Source organism: Oncorhynchus mykiss, chromosome 2 (assembly GCF_057628025.1).
Source record: "Oncorhynchus mykiss isolate SJ-2025 chromosome 2, ASM5762802v1, whole genome shotgun sequence".
Classification (NCBI taxonomy): Eukaryota; Metazoa; Chordata; class Actinopteri; order Salmoniformes; family Salmonidae; genus Oncorhynchus; species Oncorhynchus mykiss.
The window spans coordinates 38,900,800-38,925,841 of NC_143023.1; the positions used below are offsets into that span (position 1 = coordinate 38,900,800).

Here is a 25,042-nt window from a genome sequence, read left to right on the forward strand (position 1 = left end):
GCATCAAAAACCATGGCAAACTCTCTAGGTGTAACGGGGATATTGTAACGAGATAAAAATTTATCATAATTGAGTAACAATCTTCCCGCATTACAAAGTTGACTCACCAGCAGGATATGATTAGTAAACCAGTTCTTAAAAAATAAAGACGTGTTTCTATACAAAATATCCATATTGTTCCAAATGAAATACCTATGCGGGGGGAAATTGTTTATATATTAACGACCACGCTAAGAATTCTTGTCTATGAACAGCAGATAACATGTATGAGATTCCTACAAAGTTATTGTTACGAAGTAACATAAAATTGAAGCCACCAAAACGGGAGAAGATATTACGACGGATGAAATTTCAAATTGAACTGTCCATCATGCATCTAAATCGGAACTTTCCGAGTTGTCCTGAACACCGCATTAGCTTGCTAGAGTGACGTATGGTACGTGCTACGGTACGCCACTTGTGACCAAGGGGGAAAAGCGCGGACATTGAGAATACTGGGGAAATTGTAGGTAAGCTGTTAAAACTACCATCATATTGATTACTTAAATACGAGTCTGTAATTCCTAAAGCATTATGGATATTTACAATTTATGTACAGCAACTGTTTAGCTTATAAACACATGTATTTCAAAGGTCGACATTAGCTTCCTTTTTGGGCCTCTGTGCTGCCGTCGTTTTTAGGGCATAAGAGCAAACAAGTCCCACCTCTATGCCGCACTCATTGGACGACAGTGAAAATACTCTTATCTGATAGGACTGGCTTCACGTAACTCAAATTTCTGTCTCTTGTGTATTTTCATGAATATTTTGAACATATTGGTATCGGAATGATGGTTGACACAAATAGGAACCAGTTGGAATGAAATAGCTACATCCTAACCGACCTTGACGCTAATTTCCCAAAAGTCGAATATTACTTGACACCCTTGTTCTCAAATTAGAATAAATAAGTTTGGAAGGATGACCCATAACGTTGAGAAGTTTTGCAGCGCTCTGTACCTAAGGTTACTTTAGCTACTTTTGGCAGCACTCTGGCATTGGTAGCAACTAGCCAGTGGCAGTGTGATAGCCGACCAACAGTGTCGTCAAATTAGCTGACGTTAGTAATTTTGCTGCCAATTTATATGCAGAACATCGACCTTAACTATCTCGTACATGCATAACCACCGGACCAATCATGCTAGCAAGCTAGTTAGACCCTCGTGGCTGTAACTGGCTAACGTCAGCTAAAGCTAAGCTAGTTAGCTAAGGAGTTACTAGGTAAGAAAGCCTCCACTCCCAGTTGCAAGAGCCTAGCTCTGCTTAACACTCCGCTCAGTCCAGGGCAACGTGGAGACGGACTGAAAAACGAGTCTTAAGCAGGAAAATAAAGTTTGAATTCGTGCAATTATATGTGAAATGTACCCGATTGTCTGTCAAGTGATTAGCACACTTCGTCAGATAATTGTACTCCCAAATTATTTTACTTTAGTCACACACTGTATTTTCTCACTCCAGTAACCACCTGACTTTCTTCCAAGTCTTTAAATTACACTGAACAAAAACATAAACGCAACATGTTAAGTGCTGGTTTCATGAGCTGACAAGAGATCCCAGAAATGTTCCATACACACAAAAAGCTTATTTCTCAAAAATGTGCACACATATGTTTACATCCCTGTTAGTGAGCATTTCATCATTAGTCAAGATAATCCATCCATCTGACAGGTGTGGCACATCACAAGCTGATTAAACAGCATGCTCATTACACAGGTGCACCTTGTGCGGGACAATAAAAGGCCACTAAAATTAGCAGTTTTGTCACAACACAATGCCACAGATGTCTCAAGTTTTAAGGGAGTGCGCAATTGGCATGCTGACTGCAGGAATGTCCACCATAGCTGTTGCCAGATAATTAAATTTGAATCTATCTACCATAAGCCACCTCCAATGTAGTTTTAGAGAATTTGGTAGCGTGTCCAACCGGCTTCACAATCGCAGACCAGGTGTAACCACCCAGGACCTCCACATCCGGCTTCTTCACCTGTGGGAGGGGCCGGTGCAGAGGAGTATTTATGTCTGTAATATAGCTCTTTTGTGGGGAAAAACGAATTCTGATTTGCTGGGCCTGGCTCCCAAGTGGGTGGGCCTATGCCCAACCATGGCAGGCCCCCTGCCCAGTCATGTGATATCCATAGAGTAGGGCCTAATTTCCTTATATGAACTGTAACTCAACAAAATCTTTGAAATTGTTGCATGTTGCGTTTATATTTTTGTTATTACCGTGTAATCTCTCATCAATTTGGACACTATCTTGAAATAAATCAATACTTTGAAGACATGTCCTGGCAAGGCATGTGAGAGGGTGGCTAGACTGGCTAATGGAGCAGGTGGGAAGAGGTTCAGGTGAGGTTTAGTTCATTTAGATTAACATTTTTTTTTAATGATTGCCTGCTTTTAAAGCAAACTTGACTACGCATATAATTCATTTGACGTATTATCTAAATGTTTGAGGAGAGTAGTCATAAAATTTGATGGGGAACAAAATGAGTTCATGTAATGTCACGGTGGGGATTATATTTTTGGCATCAGGTTGAAAAAGATATTGCATAGCAATGAGATTTTGACCAAAATTCTCACTAGCGATTGGCACCCCATCCAGACAGATGGTGCCTAAATGTAGACTACAGTAGACAGGTCACAAGAAGGGAGAGTGAAAAATCTAAGCCGGCTAAGTTCTTCTTAGGAGACTCATATGTGTCAACCATCAGCTGTACTAAGTCTATTGTATAATGTTTATAAATTAGGTGTCTGAAGTTAAATAGATTTAAAGGGGAGAGGTAAATAGAATCTAGGCCTAATTAATTGTAACCTACTTCAATTTATGCTACTGACCACTCACTGCCTTTCCCTGTTTAAAAAAAAAAATATATTTTTTTATCAAATGTAACATCATATGCATGCAACGTCAACCACCTTATCATTGAAGTTTCATTCTAAAATCACTAGATGGCGACCGATACCTACATTTGGCCGACTTCGTTTTTGAACACGCAGAATGATCTCTGAGTAGCCTACTCCAGCTATACAATTTGAAACAACATTTTGTTATATGAAACACAGTATTGTTATGTTATATTTATTTTGTTCAGCTAATTTCACAGTCAATTATATGTTGATTGCCCATCTTAAATTTTACTTTACAGGAACAGGATCATAACTTAATTGATTGCTGGAACAGAGTCCAATTTCCTCTTCTCATGTAAAGGCATCAGGAGTTGTCTAACATGGACAGAGAATTAAGGTCAGGGAAGGAGATTAATGAGGACACGGTGCCTCATCATGGGGACACAGGACGTGTCTCCACAGAGGAAATGGAAAGTGGAGGAATTCCTCCCCTAGCAAAGAGGCCCAGGCCTGATGATGTCACAGCTGACAGCACAGGAGAGATTGAGGAGGACACCGGCGGTAAGGTGGCTGATGGGAAGGAGTCAGACCAGACCCCTCGGGTTGAGGTGAACATTACCCCGGAGACAGGTTACGGCTGTGCCTGTCCCATCTGTGGCTTTGTGGCCAAAACTCCAACTGCCTTGAAGATTCACTCCAAGAGGAAGCACACCGGTCGAGGAAAGACCAGGGCTGTGAGCTCAGCTGAGGTACTTGTTGAAATAGATGGCTCCACAACTGGAGCAACAGCACCGACTTTGAATTACAAGACAGGTGGAGACACTGAGGAGAAAGTGAGCAGCAGTGAGAGACAGCAGGATGCCACAGAGAGTCAGAGCCAGGGCACAGAGCCAGGGGGTTCTGAGGGGGAGGGGACTACAATAATAGCCCAAGACGAAATTGCTGAGAAACAAGGGACAGGGAGAGATACTTTTGATATGAAGGTGACTCCAATAGCTGCAGAAGAGGAGCAAGAAAAGACCCCCGGTAAGAAGATAGTAGGTAAACGGGGCCCCAAGCCCAAGACTATACATGCTTGCAGCTACTGTGGTCACGAGTTTAGGGACAAGCCAAGTCTAGATACACACATCAAGAGACGCCACACCAAAGAGATGAATTACTTCTGTGAATTCTGCTTGTACGCCTGTGTGGCAAAGTGCGACTACGAAAAGCACTGCCTTAGTAACAAGCACAACAAACGAGTCGCGGAAAGCAGGGAATCCTCTGGCCTCGCGTCACCCACGGACAAGAAGACAGCCGAACAGGCTCAAATCTTTGCCTCCACGACGACTCAGACCCGGGCGTCCAAGCGTGCGCTCGGTGCCAGGTTCCAGCTGCAGTGCGAGAGTTGCGAATTCAGGGTCAGCAACTCTGCTTTGCTGGAGAGCCACGCTCGGCTAAAGCACCATGGCCAGCATCGCTTCCTCTGTAACGTCTGCCACTACTACACCGCTACCTCCGAGTGGATGGACACGCACGTGTCCTCGGAGAGCCACCAGCGTGTGGCTGAGGAGAAAAACACAGGGTCCTCCTTTGAGGAGTGCGTTGAGAAGGTGAGCAGAGATTCGATCGGTGACGACATGCTTACAGATGACGTGGCAGTAGGGGTCACCGGACACGATGGAGAGCTGCAACCTGATGTTAATGAGGAAGCTGTTGAGGCTGCGAAAGTCGTGTTGGAGAACATGGAAGAGCACATGGACGAGAAAAGCCCCCCCAAGAGGAGGAGAGGCAGGCCAAAGGGGCCCGCTGCAACTACATGTGAACACTGTGGCCTTCTCGCCTCCAATAGTACCAATCTAAATGTGCATATTCGTCGTAAGCACAGCCGGCAGTACAGCTTCACCTGCAGGCTTTGTTCTTACAACTGTGTGACGAAAGGCGACATGGACCGACACTGTGTCACAAAGAAGCACCTTAAACGCGTGGAGGATGCTAGCAGCGATGGCCAAGTGGACCTGGATACATCAGTGCAGGTCGTGAGTACAGAGTCAGGCTCTCAGGCCAGCGAGGGTGAGGCTATACATCAGAATAGTCCAGTCAGAGAAGGGTCCAAAGGAGAGGAGGGGGCCACGGACAAAACAGGGGAGCTGTCACAAGACGGCGTCAAAGCACAAGTGAGCAGCCCGAAAAAGAGCAAGTACGACTTGGTCAACTCCTGCAGCCATTGCAGCTTCGTAGCTCATTCGATTCCCTCCCTCGACCTCCACGTGAAGAGGAGACACACCCGGGACTTTGAGTTTGTGTGCCTGGCATGCAGCTACTACGCGGTCACGCGTCGGGAGATGTCTCGTCACGCCGCCACGGACAAGCATAAGCAGAAGAGTGAGGTCTACCTAGAGAACCTGGAGAGCTTTGTGGTGGAAGACCTGGCACAGCCGGAGGAGGAGGCCATGGATCTGGGGAACAGAGCTGACCCTGATGCTGACAACAATGCTCACTCTGAGGATCCCTCCCCCTCAGTGCCCCCTGACACAGACATAGACCAGCCCACAGGCACAACTACAGACCAACCCACAGAGACAGAGCAGCCCAACAAAACAGACACAGACCAGCCCCCTATCATCGATACAGAACAACCCATAGACACAGATGCAGACCAACCCACAGAGACAGAGCAGCCCAACAACACAGACACAGACCAGCCCCCTATCACCGATACAGAGCAACCCACAGACACAGCTACAGACCAACCCACGGACACAGCTACAGACCAGCCCACAGACACAGCTACAGACCAGCCCACAGACCAGCCCACAGGCACAGCTATAGACCCGCCCACAGACACAGCTACAGACCAGCCCACAGACACAGCTACAGTCCATCCCACAGACACAGCTACAGACCAGCCCACAGCTACAGACCCGCCCACAGACACAGCTACAGACCAGCCAACAGACACAGCTACAGACCATCCCACAGACACAGCTACAGACCAGCCCACAGCTACAGACCAGCCCACAGACACAGCTACAGACCAGCCCACAGACACAGAGCATATTACCACTAACCCCACACAGACTTCTGACGTTTGGAGCAATGAGCATGCAGCTACAATAGTGGAAGTTAGTGGCACTGTTGTTGAGGAAAACACGGAGATCCAGGTGGCTGGTGAGGCGTCTGGTGGTGGCTCGGAACAAACCAGCAACGAAGCTCCAGGTACGATTGAGCCTCAGGAAGCACCAGCAGAAATCACCATAACACCGCCTGAGGAAGGCCAGAAGGAAGGGGCCGAACCCGAGGCAGAACCAGAGCTATTCTGTTCAGACGACGACGTTGAGATGGCTGATGAGAAACCTGACATCTCTTCCCCAGAGAAACAGCTCACCAGGGCGCTGCCGTTCGACGCTTGCATCATACCTCTCAAGTCCTTGACTGAAGCCGAGCTGGCTTTGCATGAAGAACGCATGGCTCACTCTGTTGAGGGCCACTCTGGCCTGGCTGTAAGTGGCCTGGCCGGGGCGGGCAGTTTTCAGAAGATCAAAAGAACCAAACCTGTAGGGTCTTCAGGTCTGTCCAAGGGGTTAACTCCCAACCCCCGCATCCGCTGCGAGGACTGTGGCTTCGTGGCGGACGGCATGAGCGGCCTCAATGTGCACATCTCCATGAAGCACCCGTCCAAGGAGAAGCACTTCCACTGCATGCTGTGTGGCAAGTCCTTCTACACGGAGAGCAACCTGCACCAGCACCTGACCAGCGCCGCCCACCTGCGCAACGAGCAGGCCAGCATCGAGGAGCTTCCGGAGGGCGGCGCCACCTTCAAGTGCGTGAAGTGCACGGACCCGTTCGAGACGGAGCAGGAGCTGTTCGTGCACATCAAGGAGAAGCACGAGGAGCTGTTGCGCGAGGTCAACAAGTACGTCCTGGAGGACACGGAGCAGATCAACCGCGAGCGCGAGGAGAACCAGGGCAGCGTGTGCAAGCACTGCGGCAAGGTGTGCAAGAGCAGCAACTCCATGGCCTTCCTGGCTCACATCCGCACACACACAGGTACGTTGTCTCCCAAAACTATTATTTGAAAACCTTCACTGCTGTTTTTTGTGTGTAATACATACTTAAATAAAAAAAAAGTTTAAATGGGTTATTTTAAAGTCATTGATAGCTGCATCACTAATATTCATAGGTGTTATTATACAGTGTATACACCACTTAGAATTGGCTGGCGTTGTCAATCATTACATGTGTTGGACATCAGGTTTTGAGATACTGTAGCCGAGCCTATATAGCGGTATCAGGGCCAGGCCGGGTATCAGAGGGGAGGCATGGTTCATGCAGTGGTTTGAGCTTAAGCCATGCATTGGAGGAAAGGAGAAGGCAAAGACTGAGCTGCCGGAGATGCTAATGGACCGCGGATTGGGATTCCCTGTGCACCGCCTGGTCAAAGACATGTGCGACTCATAATTGATGTGTCCATTACCAAGACTCGTTTGTAATTATAGTCAATAAGTCTCTGTAAATGTGTTAAAGCTTTGGCTAAAAGCATTGGAGACCCAAAGAGAGGTGGGCTAATAATGTAAAATAATCAATGCAGGCGTATTCAAAGCCCTTCATTTCCCTTGTGTGTGTGTGTGTGTGTGTAACTTGTGTGTGTGTATGTGTCAGCCTACATGGTGAGCTGATTATCCTCAATCCATTAAGATTTATCTTGTCATTTATAATGCAAATCAGGGTTCGGCTGGTCAGGTCTATGACTGGGGTATGTCTGGCGGGTTAAGAATAGAGGGCGCTCCATTACTCTTCCTTGACCATGTGTATTAATTGCTTTTAAAATCAGCTTAATGTAGGAATGAGAAGTGAGGGCGCCATCAATAAATGCCCTTCTCTGCTTCCCCCGGTCCGTCCCCCTTTCAGCCCAAACTTTAATGGGACTTTAATTGGAGTACAGGCAGAGCTCTATGCTCGTTCTGGGTGGATTATGTGCCTGAGGTTGTGTGTGTGTCTGTGTCTGTGTCTCTCTCTGTGTGTGTGGAGTGACTGACTAATGGCCGAGGAGGGTTAAGATGTGTGGACCGTCTCAGAGAGTTGACGGGGGAGTCAATGAGAGTGCTGCCACGATGCACTATGGTAGTCTGGTCATGTGGGCTGCTGCTGCTTTCTCTAAGTGTGTGCCCTCACCCATCACTGAGACGACATGATTAGGCCTACTTCTCTTTGTGATGACCTCTCAACGTCTAATATGGGGGGAGAGTCGCCATCGTCTCACCATTGCGAACCGGTTCAGGTTGGCATATGGTCTGTTTTTCTGGGGTATGTCCTACGATTGATTTAATTCAGAAAAATAAAACAATACAAACGGAGCAACTAACTGTCTTTTACTTTGGCATTACCCCTCATGCCTCTGTGGCTCAACAAAACCACACTTTGTGGCACGTGGCACGGGGAGACTCACACATACGGTACAGTAAGACTGAAATTGAAATTCTGTTTGTTGTACAGTCCAGTAGTCTGAAAGGACAGGGGACATCGATGAGAGAGAGATTATGAGGCCAAATGATCAACATTTTGATTTATCCTTTGTGTGATGTTTCGTTGAATCTGTAATATCCGTTTATGAGCCTACACCAGCATTTCATGTTGCCATGTAAACAACGCCATTACTCTGGGTCCAGCTGAGGGAAAAGCGTTACTTAAGCAAATGAAAACAGTGACACTTTAAGAAGATGTGTTTATGAAAGTCAAGGGCACATTTGGAGGTCTAGATTTGAGTATTGTCGTTCTTTTTTTTAAGGTGGCTTTTTCGATTGAATTATCTCCTTTATTTTATCTCCTATTTCTTAGCATTTTGACACTGTGTGCTAGTTATTATTATTGCTAAGTTCCCTCATTACATTGAGTTATTCTCTCTTTGTATGTGGTCATTTATCGTGTACACTTCTTCCAGTGCTGTGGAACAGGACTGTGGGGTCCACCAGTGTTTGGACTGGGAGCACGTCCAGATGGTTTTAATTAAACCAAGATTTTTATTTACTTGATTAATCAGTGAAATCAGGAGATGGTGGGAGGCTGCACGCATTTTTGTCAATTTGTCCCCTGAAAAAAAAAAACACTTACATTTTGCCAATGAGGATGCAACTGGATTTGCATTTTGAGCTAAATTGGTCACTTTTTCAATTGATAGAGCTGTCTGACCTTCTGAGGCCTGGGGTGGGTTGAAGTAATGGGCACACACACATAATCACCACACACACTTGCCAAATATGCACACACACACACTCTTTCTCTCTAACACACACACACACACACACACACACACACACACACACACACACACACACACACACACACACACACACACACACACACACACACACACACACAATGAGTTTCTGAAGGTGTAAACAAAACTAGTTACAGGAGCTTGGTTTGTATGTGTTGGTCTGGCTGTACAATGTCTGATCGGGCCTCTCTTGATAAAAAAAACGTTATCCTGGGGTGGTAGACAGACATGGACATTATGTTCCCACAATATTTGATTTGAAAATTCAACACTGGAAAACAAATCGGTCCCTTTAAATATGTTTTAAAACGGGTTTGCCATTTTGCCGGGATTTTGGCAACGATGCCCATTATCTACTCCCCCAGAGTCAGGTGAACTCGTGGATACCATGTTTATGTCTCTGTGTCCAGTGTGAAGGAAGTTACAGGTAGTTTTTGCAAGCTAATGCTAACTAGCGTTAATGCAATGACTGATAGTCTATGGGTATCTGCTAGCATTGCCAAAATCCTGAAGTATCCCTTGAACATTCTGAAAATGAGGCTAACAAGTAAGGCTTTGAGGGAGGAGAGGAGAGGAGAGGAGAGGAGAGGAGAAGAGAGGAGAGGAGAGGAGAGGAGAGGAGAGGAGAGGAGAGGAGAGGAGAGGAGAGAGAGAGAGAGAGAGAGAGAGAGCATTGCGGGTCATTACCCATCTCATCTGGAATGTGAGGGAGCCACATTGCCCCTATGTGGTTGGCAATGTTAATTTAACATGACACTGCATTGATGGTCAATTTCAGTTTCATGGAGGCTGTTTAAGTGGAGTGGTGGAGTATTAACATGGTGAGATGTGAGAAGGGAGGGATGCTGCATCCATCTCCTCCTGCCATGTCTCATACTGGCCAGATCCTCTCCCTCTGCGCCTGTCACTCGCTTCACCTCGGCTTGGGCGTGTGTTTGTTTTGGGGAGCGCATCATAGGGGTGTGTATCGATGCTAAGGGGAGAGGCCCGATTCACCGGCGCTCATGTGTTAACGCCCCTCCCTCGCCTGTTTGCAGGCCTTGTTAGCACGCGTGTGCCTTTCCATCTTCGTTACCAGCTTAGAATTCAACGTGTCGTACTTCCAGCTCGCGGCAAGTGAACCGTGTATGAACAAATTAGTAATCTACACAAAGTGCTTAATCAAATCAGCGGCTGCCCCTGAAATAAATATTGCAATGAGTCTTGGGATATTCACTGGGAGAGCGGATTGCATAGCGAGTATATTATAGAAGGTTTCCAGTCAGATTAGTGTGTCATACTGGAGAACTGCTGCTTTAGACTGTCTGCATGGGACCTGGCCCTAGTCTGTCTGCATGGGACCTGGCCCTAGTCTGTCTGCATGGGACATGGCCCATAGTCTATCTGCATGGGACCTGGCCCATAGTCTGTCTGCATGGGACCTGGCCCATAGTCTGTCTGCATGGGACCTGGCCCATAGTCTGTCTGCATGGGACCTGGCCCATAGTCTGTCTGCATGGGACCTGGCCCTAGTCTGTCTGCATGGGACCTGGCCCTAGTCTGTCTGCATGGGACCTGGCCCTAGTCTGTCTGCATGGGACCTGGCCCTAGTCTGTCTGCATGGGACCTGGCCCTAGTCTATCTGCATGGGCTGCATGGGACCTGGTCCTAGTCTGTCTGCATGGGACCTGGCCCTAGTCTGTCTGCATGGGACCTGGCCCTAGTCTATCTGCATGGGACCTGGCCCTAGTCTGTCTGCATGGGACCTGGCCCTAGTCTGTCTGCATGGGACCTGGCCCTAGTATGTCTGCATGGGACCTGGCCCTAGTCTGTCTGCATGGGACCTGGCCCTAGTCTGTCTGCATGGGACCTGGCCCTAGTCTGTCTGCATGGGACCTGGCCCTAGTCTGTCTGCATGGGACCTGGCCCTAGTCTGTCTGCATGGGACCTGGCCCTAGTCTGTCTGCATGGGACCTGGCCCTAGTCTATGCGGCACCATCCATATGAATGGCCCTTACTTGTAGTTGCATACACATCTTGTGTATATTCTATCTACACAAAGAAATATCGGCTGGGGTTCAATTAAATTAGGAAAAATAGCACTGTTGTTGCAATCATGAGTTGACTTATGCATAAATATTCTAACTAGTCTAACTGAAACAGCATTGGACTATTATTTTGGGGCATATTTACAATGCTACAGTACTATTCCGCGGCATGCTGCAGCGCTTGTTTGATTGAACAGGCCTTCCCCAGTCAGTGTGTTCTATTAGCCTAGGGGGTGGTGTGGCCATCATGGGCGCTGACGATCCATAGCAGCCCCCTCACTCGCTCTGCTGCTCTTAAATGACAAATGGCGGGCAGAGACTGTGCCACTCTCTCAAACGCCACTGCCACCCCACCCTCCCCATTTTATTAACGGGAATAATTAGAAGGATACCTCCCTGCAAAGCCAGGTCGGAGTGATTAGCGCTTTTAATGATGGAACGTGGTAGTGAGTGCACACAAAATGGATTTACGTGCTCTGCCTGACCTTTGGTATCCAAATGACGCATCCAGAAGCAAAAGAAGGAAGAGTAGAGAAGAGAGAGATGGAGAGAGCGACGGGGAAAGATGGAGAGGAGGAGATTGAAGGAGAGAAAAGCCATGTACTCACTGTAGGAGCTTGTGTTTATTTATACAGTACCAGTCAAAAGTTTGGACACACCCACTCATTCAAGGGTTTTTCTTCATTTGGACTCTTTTCTACAATGTAGAATAATGTAGAAAACTATGAAATAACACACATGGAATCATACATGTAGTAACCCCAAAAAATATTTTATATTTGACATTCTTCAAAGTGGCCACCCGTTGCCTTCATGACAGCTTGGCACCCTCTTGGCATTCTCTCAACTAGCTTATTTCATCGTTTTGATGTATGTCCTGGGCTCAGGGTGTCTGGTTGTTTTACAGCCGATCTTGGGCAGTAAAATAGCACAGTAGCAGTGAAGAATGTTCCAAATTTCAACAACCTGACTAACAACAACAATTCACCACGTCGTCGTTCAGTCTCACCATCTCTGCAATTGTGCAAAGATCTTTCAGTTTGAATGTTATAAAAGATTGTGCCTCCATGTCACCCCCCCCCCCCCCCCCCCCCCGGCCTTATGGCTCTACTCTACCTTCACCCCTACATCTACAACCACTACTTTCTTTTTATTATACTGTTTATAGTCATTTGTGTGTTTTTTCCCCCAATAGATAAAGTAGGATCAATTGACTTCACTTATTGTTCTGCAGGATCGAAGCCATTCAAGTGCAAAATCTGCAACTTTGCCACCGCCCAGCTGGGTGACGCCAGGAACCACGTGAAGAGACATCTGGGCATGAGAGAGTACAAGTGCCACATCTGTGGGTGAGTAGCACAGTCAGTGACTAGTCACTACCTTTCTAACTGGGGATGCCTGGGTTGGGTTCGGAATGAAACCGCAAGGTACTATCTGAACTTAAGACGAAACATTTGTTTTCCTTTTACGTTGCTACTTTCTTATTGGGTTTTTAAGTCATTTTTGCCATTTTGCTCTGCAAACCATTATTTTTTCTCTTATTGTGATATGTTTCAATATAATCTGTCACGTCTCACCATAGTCAACAACAGCGCAGGGCCTATAAAGTCAAAGTAAAATGCTTTTGCGTCTCTTTCGTACTGCATTTAGGCCAAGCTCCGTTCAGTTGGTTTCATTCCCATGCTTGATCTTCCTACCATCCTACTGTGTTCACATGGACATGTAGGACTGTTTCTGTGTCATTTGGAAATGTGCTAGATAGCAGGATCTTCAGCTTGTACCACGCTCTCTGCTCCTCTGTGATACATAGATGAGGACGTGTAGTTATTTAGTCTCCCTCAATGCTTCCGTGTAAAACTGTTTATATGTCTTCCGTTTAGTTCGGCCGCTCCGTTTTCCTTCTGCCACAGTCGATTGGAATGAACACGTTTAGTTTGGCTGCTCCGTTTTCCTTCTGCCACAGTCGAGTGGAATGAACACGTTTAGTTTGGCTGCTCCGTTTTCCTTCTGCCACAGTCGAGTGGAATGAACGCGTTTAGTTCGGCCGCTCCGTTTTCCTTCTGCCACAGTCGAGTGGAATGAACACGTTTAGTTTGGCTGCTCCGTTTTCCTTCTGCCACAGTCGAGTGGAATGAACACGTTTAGTTTGGCTGCTCCGTTTTCCTTCTTCTTCTCCTTCTTTAGTCGCCGCCGTTCACAAACGTTTTACAGAAGGGAAAACAGATCGTTGTTAAGCACAGCTACCTCTAATGAGGAAAAAGACTCATGTTGCACACACACACACACACTCACACACACACACACAAGTGCCCAAATGTGTGTGTGTGTGCACATATTCACTTGGTCAAAGCCCTAACACATTTATAGCACTTGGGGAAAAGGCTTTAGCTATGTGTGAGACACAGACAGACAGACAGACAGACAGACAGACAGACAGACAGACAGAACGAACACAGTTCTCAAATGTGCCTGACTTCCTTTAAATGAGTCTACTAAATACAGCTTCTGGTTTCACAAATCATGCGGATGGAGGAGCTATCTCCCGCCTGAGCCAGACACTGGTGACAAATCGGCCGTGTGTGTGTGTGTGTGTGTGTGTGTGTGCGCTCACTACTGACTGATCACCGGGGCAACTTTCCTCTTGACTAAAGAGCAGCAAACAAAGAACAGACCAGAAACACCCTCATTAAGGCCAAAGTAGACATACTCTCTCTTCCTAAAGTATCCAGATTAGATAATATAGGCCCACATATATGTGGCTAATCTGAATGCAGAGCTGTTGCTAATGGTTGTTCGTGTCTCAGTTAATGCAATTTCCCTTTTTCCGTTTGGGCTGACCTAGAAAGTGAGATTACAATGTAGGCTGGCCATTAGGCATTCTGTTGCACACACTGGGTGAGGTGATATTTTGCGAAACAAAACCCTCTTTATCTAATGAAATCGTTTCTCATTATTACGATTTATCATCTTGATTACAATAGCTGAAGTGTTAATTTAAGTTTCTGAAGTTTCTGGAACTACAAAATTGAAATTCATACGTTTAGCAAAATGTGGTGGTTTTTACACACAGAGATACAATTACTGGAATGTACCAAGCCCCTCAGACCATGGCAATTTGACTGGAACATTCATCAGTAGTTTTATTTCTATGGTTCTACACGACTCCCCTGCTTTGTGAGACAAGCCAATGTAACGTTAACCAGTAGTCTGTTCATTCACTTCCCATTGCTATCACAGAGTGAGCTCATCCTGCTCTCGTTAGAATGTTGAGGAGCAGCAGCGTTGTTTAACTCGATCCAAACACGCGCGCGGTCTTTCTCCCTGCGCCAATCGATTGGCGCTCCCACCGGTGAGCTCCGTGGCTGCGAATATTACCCGCTTTTGACACCGTGCGCTAACGATTGAGACGCCCCCAAATGGATGCGGTGCACCTCTGCTGTCCACCTCACTTTAGCTGAGCCGAGAGCCTCGGAGGGCTGCTCGTCTCCGCTGAGGACTCTGGGAAGTTGTTGATAGTTAAAGATCATATTGTTGTGGCATTTAATTAACAAATGCAAATCAAGGCCAGGACAGATAGGCACCTCTGACCCAGCTGCCAATCAAACGTGAGAAGGCTGTTCCGTATAGGTAGGCTGTGTTGTGTGTACACCATGCCTTTACACCCTCTCTCTCTCTCTCCCCCTTTTTTTAGCTAAGAGTTACTCGCTCTTCCGTTTCTGTTCCTTTTTCTTTTGTTGTGTCTTTCTTGTCCTTCAGAGTGACACGTCTCTTAGCTGTTATCCTCTGCTTTTTACAGCAAGTACATTTTTTGGGGGGGTATATTTTTCTTAATTGTATATATGTTATTTTTCCTTTTTCTTCCAAATTTCGTGATATCCAATTGGTAGTTAGTCTTGTCCCATCGCTGCAACTCTCGTACGGACTCGGGAGAGGCAAAGGTCGAGAGCCGTGCGTCCTCTGAAACATGAACCTGCCAAGCCACACTGCTTCTTGACACAGCGCTCGCTTAACCCGGGAGCCTGCCGCACCAAAGTGTCGGAGGAAACACCGTACAACTGGCGACCAAAGTCAGCGTGCATGCACCCGGCCCGCCACAAGGAGTCGCTAGAGCGCGATGGGACAAGGACATCCTGGCTGGCCAAACCCTGCCCTAATGCGGGCGATCCTGGGCCAATTGTGCACCGCTTTATGGGTCTCCCGGTCACGGCAGGTTGCGACACAGCCGAGATCGAACCCGGGTCTGTAGTGATGCCTCAAGCACTCCGACGCAGTGCCTTAGACCGCTGCGCCACTCAGGAGGCCCCTGATGTATTTTTTAACTGTCTTTTTTGCTATTTATGAATGTGTTATGCATTTCTATGGCCTATAATGCATTTCTATGGGCTATAATGCATTTCTATGGGCTATAAGTAGTAAAGACCAAATAAAATATTTTCAACAAAATAAATTACATCTATTTTTTTGATAACTATAAAGGGGTCCTAAAATACAAAATCAAATAGCTAATTGATCCATGGTATGACCATCTTATAACAATTCCATATGTCAGCTCAGAACACCACCCCCCCCCCAAACGGCTTAGACTTTTAAGAATTAAAATACTGAATCTTGCAGCAATGACATCTCCTAACTGATTGATGTAGTCCTAAACTGGCCATAAAAACAACCTGCAAAAACAGCAGAAAAACACAAATTGCCCCCCCTAGCACATACAGTACGGCAAGATTCCTCATACTGTATTTAATTGGAAAAAAAAGAATTTTACACACAAGGCTGTTTCTTGTCTTTTCTCTGTGTGTGGTGTGTGGTGTGTGTCGGTCCACAGTGGGCCTAGGCCATTTAATGAGCACTCCCTTCCTCTCCTCCATCATGTTCTCTCCTCCCAAAAGGCCCTGGATTCAGCATTTCAGCATCCTTTACCCTCACCACTCCCCCCCCATGTCCCCAATGCTCTCGCCTCAACCTCCCCAAAGATGCCGTGGACGGCCAGTGCTGTTTGTAGGTGTTAAATTATGCATCAGGAGTCTAAACGCTGTGAAGCATTGGTTTAATATCTGGGGGCCAAGGCGTTGGAAGTATTAACAACATCCTGGATGGTCCTCCCATTGGACCTGGTTCTATCGTATCATATCGGCCAGACGGCCACTATAGTTGGAACTACCCGTCTACTAGCTCTAGTTTAAACTTTAACGGTTTCTCTCTCCATCTCCCAGAAAAGTTGTCCGTCTTTCCGGTATCTGAGAGTCCCCCCCCTCTCTCCGTTGACTTAGTAGCCGAGTCCGGAGTGAGTATATTTAGTCATAATTTCATGTTGCTGTCATGTGATTTGAATGGAACAGGATAGGGTTGGCTCGTGTCAGGCTTTTGTGTCTCCCCGTCTGTGAGTGTGTCTTCTGCTGGTCCCAGAATAGCCCCATCAGTTCAGTTCCGCCCTCCCCTCTCTTCCCCCGGCTCATCCTCTGTAGTATGCCTTAATGCCCAGGCCTGTACCAGTGTGTTTGCATGTATGCGTGTGTGTGTGTGTACGCGTGTGTGCGTGTGTGCGTGTGTGTGTGTGAGGCCCGGGCTTTGACAGGAGAGGAGCATCTTAGCGCTCTGCTTATCCAGAGAAAGCCGTCACTTAACTCAGCCCCTCCATTGTGTGTTCTCCACCACCACTCCCACCCCTCTTCCTCCCTGACGTGATACTCTTTAATCCTCAAACAGAATCTGGTTTTTAACTCTGACTATTTTTCTGTGTTTCTTTTTCTCTCCCCCATTTTAACGTTAATGGTCGTTGCAGATGAAGAAAGGGATCCCTCTGAGAGCGATTACAACGTCACTCCCCCGATCTCTCCGCCGCCCCCGAAATAATTGTACATCATCGCTTCATAACGTGTCAGAGGGGTGTTGGTGGCGTGCAATTAAAACCGGCGAATATAATACAGGAAATTACGGCCTGTCAGGTCGGTGAACAACACAGTCGGTATTTGAGTTACACTTAATCATCATGTGCATTAGCGACTTCGTCGGATTTCCACTCTGGTGTGAAGCGCTCTCTCTCTCTCACTGTTTAGGCTTTGGATTGTGTCTGAAAGTACAACACCCAGGCTATAGCTCTGTTCTTATGTGAGGAGATGACATTTGAAAGCTCATTGCCTCAGTAAATGATATAGGTTCGTGTGAACGAAAAGGATCACCCATCCATGTGCAAGCGGAGCGAAATGGTATGCAAAAATACTGAATTCATTATCACATAACAGATGTAAACATTGAATATTTACTCCCAACAAGCCAGACACCACAAGCCATGTTATGTTTGCATAATTCATTTGCAACCGTTAGATAAAGTTCTAAATTAGCTTGTATCGTGATTGAATAGACATTTTTCCTCGCCTATACTCAACTCTGGATTTTTTGTGTGCTTTTTAGGTCATGTTGTCCTGTGTATATGAAAAACAACTAATTGCCCCTCCCCCCCCCATCAGAAACACACATGGCGTTTATCCACATTAAAAGAAGTACCAATGTTTACTGTTTTGGTACCCATCTTCACTATCACGTCAGTTAGCGTGCGCGATCCTTATCGACCAAAACAAACACATTTGGCTTTGATTCGCTTAACTTTATTTAGTGCGGCATTATCGGAAAATGAAATAAGTAACGCGAAAGGTCATTTGGAAAAGAATGCAGAAAGGCTGGTCTGGAAAGGTTAAGTATGTGACAGAGCTGTTTGGATGATAACGAGGAGGGGTGCGTCTGCTTGGAGAGCTCAGGGTTATGTTTCTGACTTCTTGTGTGCGCCGCGATCGCTCTTTATGACCGGGACAGGTTTACAGCCCGTTAGCCCGCCATAACACGATAAAGCACCCCCATAATAGATTGGATGTGTTTAGTAGCCTTGGGCTCATGTTGGTAAAATTAATGTTTTCGCAGAAGAAACACACACACACACACACACACACACACACACACACAGTATCTATAATAGTCGTATGCAATATGTTACACAGTTTGCACATATTTCACAGTCCGTTTGCGTTAGATTTGACAGTATATTCCACTGACCTATATGCTGGTATAAGGCATGCAGCTATTGAGGAGATATTCAATCAGAGCCATCATAATTTAATGAGCTGGGACCGTCCTAGACCTGTTAATCAAAACGATGTTACTCTTAGTAATGCGACCCCAAACCTCTGTTCCAATACCAGATTACAAATGACACTTTGTGACAACTTTAGGGGGAAAGTGTTGTGTCGGTCTCATATTTGTGAGTATGTTTTTGTATTGGCTGAATGGGCCCAACTGAGCATCTCTTTTGTATCTAGCATACCTACGCTCTCTTTCTGAACTCATCCACCCTTTAAGGCCTACCTCTTAATAAGATCCTCAGACAGTTAACGGTCAGGCTCTTTAGTGGCTGAGGGGCGTTATAATCAAAACATTCCCCTTTTAATCAAACGAAAACAATCAAACAAAGCCGGACGCCGTAAACGGCAGGATCAGTGTTTTAGCTAAAGCAGCTAACTCAGCACATACACTCTGGAGGGCTGGTTTGCTCATCACATCAGCAAAAGAGGCTGCATTGTCACTGGCTGAGTATGGATGGGTCTGTTGGAGTCAATTGGCTTTGCTACACCGTACCCTGTTGTGCAACGAAAACTTGCGTAGAAAGCTGTAATGGGTTATGATTATGATAGAGATTTATGGAAGGGGGTTGTCTGATTGCAGCCTTGTTGTTGTGTGGTTAAGCGCAAAATTCTCCACCCTGAAATGGCATGCTTTATTGGTTCACATAGACATTTTTGGAAAAGTCAGTTCAAGATATCCTTTAAATATCCGGACAATCCATGATTGGCATTCTCTTCTGGCCTTCGCTCTGAGTGAAAGGGAGAGCTTGGCTAGTTTCCAAAGGCTCAATGCCCTTGTGAGCCTGTCTGGCACACGTCACTCCCAATCACGACACACAGGGACCTCCGTCTCACCAGAAGAAACGAGTGGACCTGATGTCTCAAGGTAGTTTTATACACAACAAAACAGCTCCTATAGGGATGTCTGGGGTGAGAATGGTGAGAAAAGAGAGCGAGAGGAAGGAAGATGAAGAGGGTGGAGAGAGAGAGGAAGATGAGGAGAGGGAGAGAAAGTATTGCATTGCTCTCTTTGTGTGTTGGTATAAGGGGATAGCAAATGGCACACAATAACACATGCCCTTAGGTATTATAGGGATGTCTGTAAGTTGAACGAAACCCGTGTTGAATTGCGACTATCAAAGATTTACATGCAGTTAATGCATAGGGAGAACAACAATCTCTGCTGTGGCTCAGAAACAAATCTCCTAGTTTAAAAAGAAGAAATCCCTTGTTCGAGAGATAAAATCCAAGCGATTGATTCCATCGAGCTAATCTTGTCATAGGTAGATTTAGGAGTTGCGCACCAATAGGGGGGGGGGGGGGGAGTTAATGAGTGATTAACCACAGCAATTAAAAGATGAAGAGGAGGGGGAGAGAGAGAGAGAGAGAGCAGAACAGAGAGAAAAACGTGTATAATTAAAATATCCGTCCCTCTCTTTGTCAAAAGTGTGTGTGCCATCCACTGTGCACTTATTAAAAGCCGGGAGAGGAAGGAGAGAACAGTGCTTAATTCCAGCACTCCTGAAGTGTCTGGTAATATGCCCGCGGATGGAAGCTGAGGAAGGCTGTAACTCATGTTTAAGTGTGCGGCCGTGTCATTGCAGGTTCACGTTCATGCATTTCTGTGTTGACACCCATTGGGGCAGCGGATATTTGGCAGTCAGGAGTAATTTAACTTAATTAATGGGATGCATATTTGATGGAGGAATAAAATATCCCGGCTCAGCAAAGTGGAAAAGGGGAAAGATTTAGTGGGAGTTAAAGGTGGAGGGGAGAGTAATTTGTGCATTCAGTTATCGCTGCTTGAGAGACGGAGAGACGGGGAGTGAAAGTGAAAGTGAGAGAGAGAGAGAGATCGAGAGAGAGAGGGCGGTAGGAGTGAAGGGAAAGAGGGCAAGAAGGATATGGGTTGATAAAGATAGAGGGAGTGAGAGTCGGTAGGAGGGAGGGCAGAAGGAGAGAGAGAGGAGGGGAGGATGAGCGGAAGTGTGAGAGATGGTTGGCGCTGAGTTGAAGTGTAGAGGGGAATGGGATGTCCCTCCATTGAGCGGGCAATCAGAGTGACAGCGTTTGAGTTAATTGATATCCGGAGTGAGCCCCCCTCTCAGTACAAACAGGCACATGGTTTGCAAACTTGTGTCGGAGCTGCCGGCTGCTGAGGGCCTTTTAAATATGCATGAGGGGGCTTTTAAAAGGGGGTTCAGCGATTCTGGAGAGAGGTTGGTCCCCCCACCATGCGCACACACACATGTATACACACACACAACGTGGTGCCACCAGGCGAACCTGTGGCCCAGTGGAACGCTTGTCATGCTGCTCTTAATCTCCCCTGGCCCTTTTTAATTGACTTCCTGTAGGTATAGATTATTTCATGGTGTGTTCACTGTGGAGATGTTTGATACCATCCGGTTGACTGGCATCTGGGATGCTGTTAGCTGGCTAGAGATGAGCCACCCATCCGTCGCCTGTCTCTTACTCCCCTCCCTATCTCTCTCTCTCCTTCTCACTTTCTCCCTGTCTTTATCTCTCACTTTCTCTCTCCCTCTCTCTCTCTCTCCATCATTCTCTCTCCTTTTCTCTCTCTCTTTCCCTCTCTCCCTCCGTCTCTCCCTCCCTCTGTGACGGGCCAGACTTATTAAAATGGGTGAGAGGCAAAATGCAATCACTCTTTGCCATCATCATAATTGAGCTGATATACCTGCTCTGTGGTGGCCCTACCCTGACAGGAGAGAGTAGTGGATCGGACGTGTGGACGTGTGTGTGTGTGTGTGTGTGTGTGTGTGTGGGGGGGGGATAGAGTCCGATCCCCTCTCACACTGTCACACACACACTCTGGCCCCGTGTCTGTTACACTCGGAACGGACCTCCCATTTTACTAAATTGACTCTTATCCTCCCTCACAGGAAGTACACTTGTAGTGTTTTTATTTGGCTGGGGGAAGGGGAATGTCTTGTCCGGAATCATAATGTCAGATTGTTGTCTGTGAGGAGAGACCGACGTTCGGTGAGTCTGTCGTTATCGTAAGCCGGTCTGGTGCGTTGTTGACTAGCCATCCAATAGTTCCCCACTGGGTACAAACTTGTTGAATCGTTGTTTTTACGTCATTTCAACAAAAAAATGTAATGTGATGACGTTGAATCAACGTGGAAAACTGATTGGATTTGCAACAAGTTATCAATGTAAAGGAATTTTTTATATTTTTGAATCTAAATCCAATGACTTGGATCAAATGTATGTTGATTTCACATTGAATTCATGTTATTGACAACTTCATCAAATATAAATCTAAACTAGATGTTGAACTGACGTCTTCGCCCAGTGGGTTACGTGTCCTAACTTGAGGACCTTGCATGAATTTCACTCCAAAGTCAGAGTTATGCATGCTATTCTCAAGTTAGGATTTGGCTGGTATTGCTTAGGTGAGTGTGTGAGGGGAGTTCCTTACTGATCAGTGACCGTAATTCATCAGTCAAGTACAAGGGAGGAGCGAAAACCCGCAGACACTTGGCCCTCCGTGGATTGAGTATGACACATGTGCTTTAGGTCATATTTTACCTTCAAGAAATCCAGCCAATCCTCAGTTCTGTTTGGCGATGGTGGAGGTGGTTGTGGATGGGGATGGTGGAGGTGGTTGTGGATGGGGATGGTGGAGGTGGTTGTGGATGAGGATGGTGGTTGAGGATGGGGATGGTGGAGGTGGTTGTGGATGGGGATGGTGGAGGTGGTTGTGGATGGGGATGGTGGAGGTGGTTGTGGATGAGGATGGTGGAGGTGGTTGTGGATGAGGATGGTGGTTGAGGATGGGGATGGTGGAGGTGGTTGTGGATGGGGATGGTGGTTGTGGATGAGGATGGTGGAGGTGGATGAGGATGGTGGATGGGGATGGTGGAGGTGGTTGTGGATGAGGATGGTGGAGGTGGATGAGGATGGTGGATGGGGATGGTGGAGGTGGTTGTGGATGGGGATGGTGGAGGTGGTTGTGGATGAGGATGGTGGAGGTGGTTGTGGATGAGGATGGGGGTTGAGGATGGGGATGGTGGAGGTGGTTGTGGATGGGGATGGTGGAGGTGGTTGTGGATGAGGATGGTGGAGGTGGTTGTGGATGGGGATGGTGGAGGTGGTTGTGGATGAGGATGGTGGAGGTGGTTGTGGATGAGGATGGTGGTTGAGGATGGGGATGGTGGAGGTGGTTGTGGATGGGGATGGTGGTTGTGGATGAGGATGGTGGAGGTGGATGAGGATGGTGGATGGGGATGGTGGAGGTGGTTGTGGATGAGGATGGTGGAGGTGGTTGTGGATGGGGATGGTGGAGGTGGTTGTGGATGAGGATGGTGGAGGTGGATGGGGATAAGCATTTGCCACTGATTCCGACGGTTGCAAGTTCAAATCCAGTAATAGAAAGTTTTTTTGCCTTTTTAAAATATTTTTGGTTTAAGCCTATCCCAAACCTTAACCCAACCTTAACCAGTCAGAGTTAATGCCTAACCTTAAAAATTCCAAGTAAATGGCTAAACTTAACCGTAAACACTTTGAAATTCAACGTTTGGAACAACTTTGATATTTGACGTTTGAGAAAAACAGATTAACGTCTCATTCTGACCTGAGACTGTGAGAGCTGGTAGACGACACAACCATCTTAGCAATGCTTTCCATTGCCCACTTAATTGATTCATTAAAGTTGTAGATTTATTGAATTTCTACTGTACCTACAGTAAATGATTGAAAGTCAACCGTAAACACAATCAGTAGACAGCGTAGCCCTCGAGGCTCGTATCCCTGCTCCTCTCCTTATGGCGATTCCTTATCCAACTCTGACAGCAAAAATATTCTGCCATAAAACCTGGCAACACTGCCTGACATATAAAGCCCTCCGTCTCTCCCACCGCCCAGCTCTCCTTTAGCTCTCTCAACACACCCTCGGACCCTGAAATCACCGGGCCTCTCTGCCAGCCTCGGCTCCCTGGATGGGTATATACGGCCCCCCCAGGTAGCCCCACAGCCTCCATCTTTTAAATACGAGGAAGTAATGGCGGGTGAGTGATGTTGCTCGTGTCCTTGACTGGGATCCTCTGTGAGCTATAGCTACAGCTCACTCGCTCCAGGTCCCACAGGAGACCTAAAATACCCCCAGAAAAACTCCTCCAAGGCTTGTAGATGTGGATGCAGCAGTGCGATGTCTGTTTCTGTACCGCGCGTGTGTGTGTGCGCGTGTGTGTGTGTGTGTGCGCGCGTGTTTGTGTATGTGTGTTTGTGTGTGTGTGTGTGGGTGGGTGTATTTGTATAGTCTGTGCTTGTATGCCTGCGTGTGCGATGTGTGTACTCTGTGCACACTCGTATGCGCATCGCTAATATCTCACACACATTGTTTTCCTACGTGTCTGTGTGTGTTTTTGTATGTTTTGCGATAAAGGCATAATCTAGTCCTATACGTGCACTTGCCTGTCTGTTGTCCGGCTGTATCCCCTCTAGCCTGAGGGCTGATGTGGGAGTTTAGCGGGTTGGAGGACCCTGGTCACTGAGAGGTTACAACAGGCTCTGTCTACGGCTCCCTCTAAAATCTCCCCATCATCACAACTGCCATCAGATTGCCCCTCGGCTCCTCACAAGGGGCGAGAGGGCTAAATTTGGGACATGGGGAAGTGTCAAGGCTGTGAGGGTGCTGGTCAGCGACAGTGGCCGAGACGCACGTTCCCCTTTGGACATCCACAAGTGTCGGACCTGGTTGGCTTCTCGTAGGGGAGAGGCAGACACGGGTCAGAGGGAGGTGGCGCATTCTACCAGAGTTCCCGCCACAGCGAGAGTCTGCCATAATGTCTTCCTCTTTCCCTGCCACGTTAACCCTTACCAAGCGGGTTGCGTGCTGAACCCTGCAGCCGTCCGTGAAAACGCTGACACATCGATTACCAGAGCAGGAACACAGCAGCACAGGGTTGGCGACCAGGGGGGGGTCACGCTCTCTGTGAAGAACCATTTATTTATTAATTCAGTTTATCCAGTCAACTAACAGAGGGCGGTGTTACAGTGAAGCACTAATAATTATTTGTCTCATACGGTTGCATTCCAAGTCAAGTTTCACGTGGCCAAACTCCCCTCCTTCCACCAGCCCCCAATATTTATTTTCACTGTGATGATAAAAGACAGCATGTACAAATGCAAAAAAAACAAATCTTTGAGAGTTTTCTTGGGAGTCAGTAGGATAGAGAAGCTGTAGATGAGTTGTTTTCAGTCTGTAATGGACAGTAGATGGCGCCATTTTACTTCTTAGAACGTCAAGAGAGCCTCTAATGCTATGTCTGAGTTGTGCTAAATGCATAATCTGTGATACATGTAGGTCTTAAGGTACACATGTAATGCATCCTCTATAAGTTAAAGAGGTAGCCTGTGCGTATCGGCTTTATTTTGCTTAATTTTATGAATACTAATATATCTATATTTGTTCCGTTTTTGCATTCAATGGAAGTCAAATAGATGTACAATGTAACAGTATAATTAGTATAAGTCTACAGTTGAATGGTTTACGTGCAATTTTATTTCTGTATATATTTTCACCATAATTATGATAGCGTTTTATATCGCGCCCACATGAAAATGTCAAAATGCTTTCATACACAATTGAATTCAGCAAAAAGAAAACATCATCAACCAAGATAATGAAATGCAAAAACATAAAGAAATGCATTAAAAAACCCCACACATTAATACTTAACAAGGGGCCTACTTTCAATATGGTACATTTTTCATGGACTCAATCCCTGGACTTT

At 46.6% G+C, this 25,042-nt stretch overlaps 1 protein-coding gene across 2 annotated transcripts in view; it reads left to right on the top strand.

Annotated features, from left to right (window-relative positions):
• The first annotated feature begins 415 nt into the window (after positions 1-415).
• The window catches only part of znf407 (zinc finger protein 407), a 202,267-nt gene continuing 177,640 nt past the window's right edge, over positions 416-25,042 (top strand). The window contains exons 1-3 of one of the 2 annotated variants that reach the window (XM_090199397.1): positions 416-509; positions 3,186-6,915; positions 12,404-12,518. In XM_090199397.1, the coding sequence (XP_090055523.1) occupies positions 3,267-6,915; positions 12,404-12,518 (3,764 nt within the window). In that variant the 5' untranslated portion in view covers positions 416-509; positions 3,186-3,266. The remainder of the gene's footprint in view (positions 510-3,185; positions 6,916-12,403; positions 12,519-25,042) is intronic. The other variant, XM_090199400.1, reaches the window with a different exon arrangement.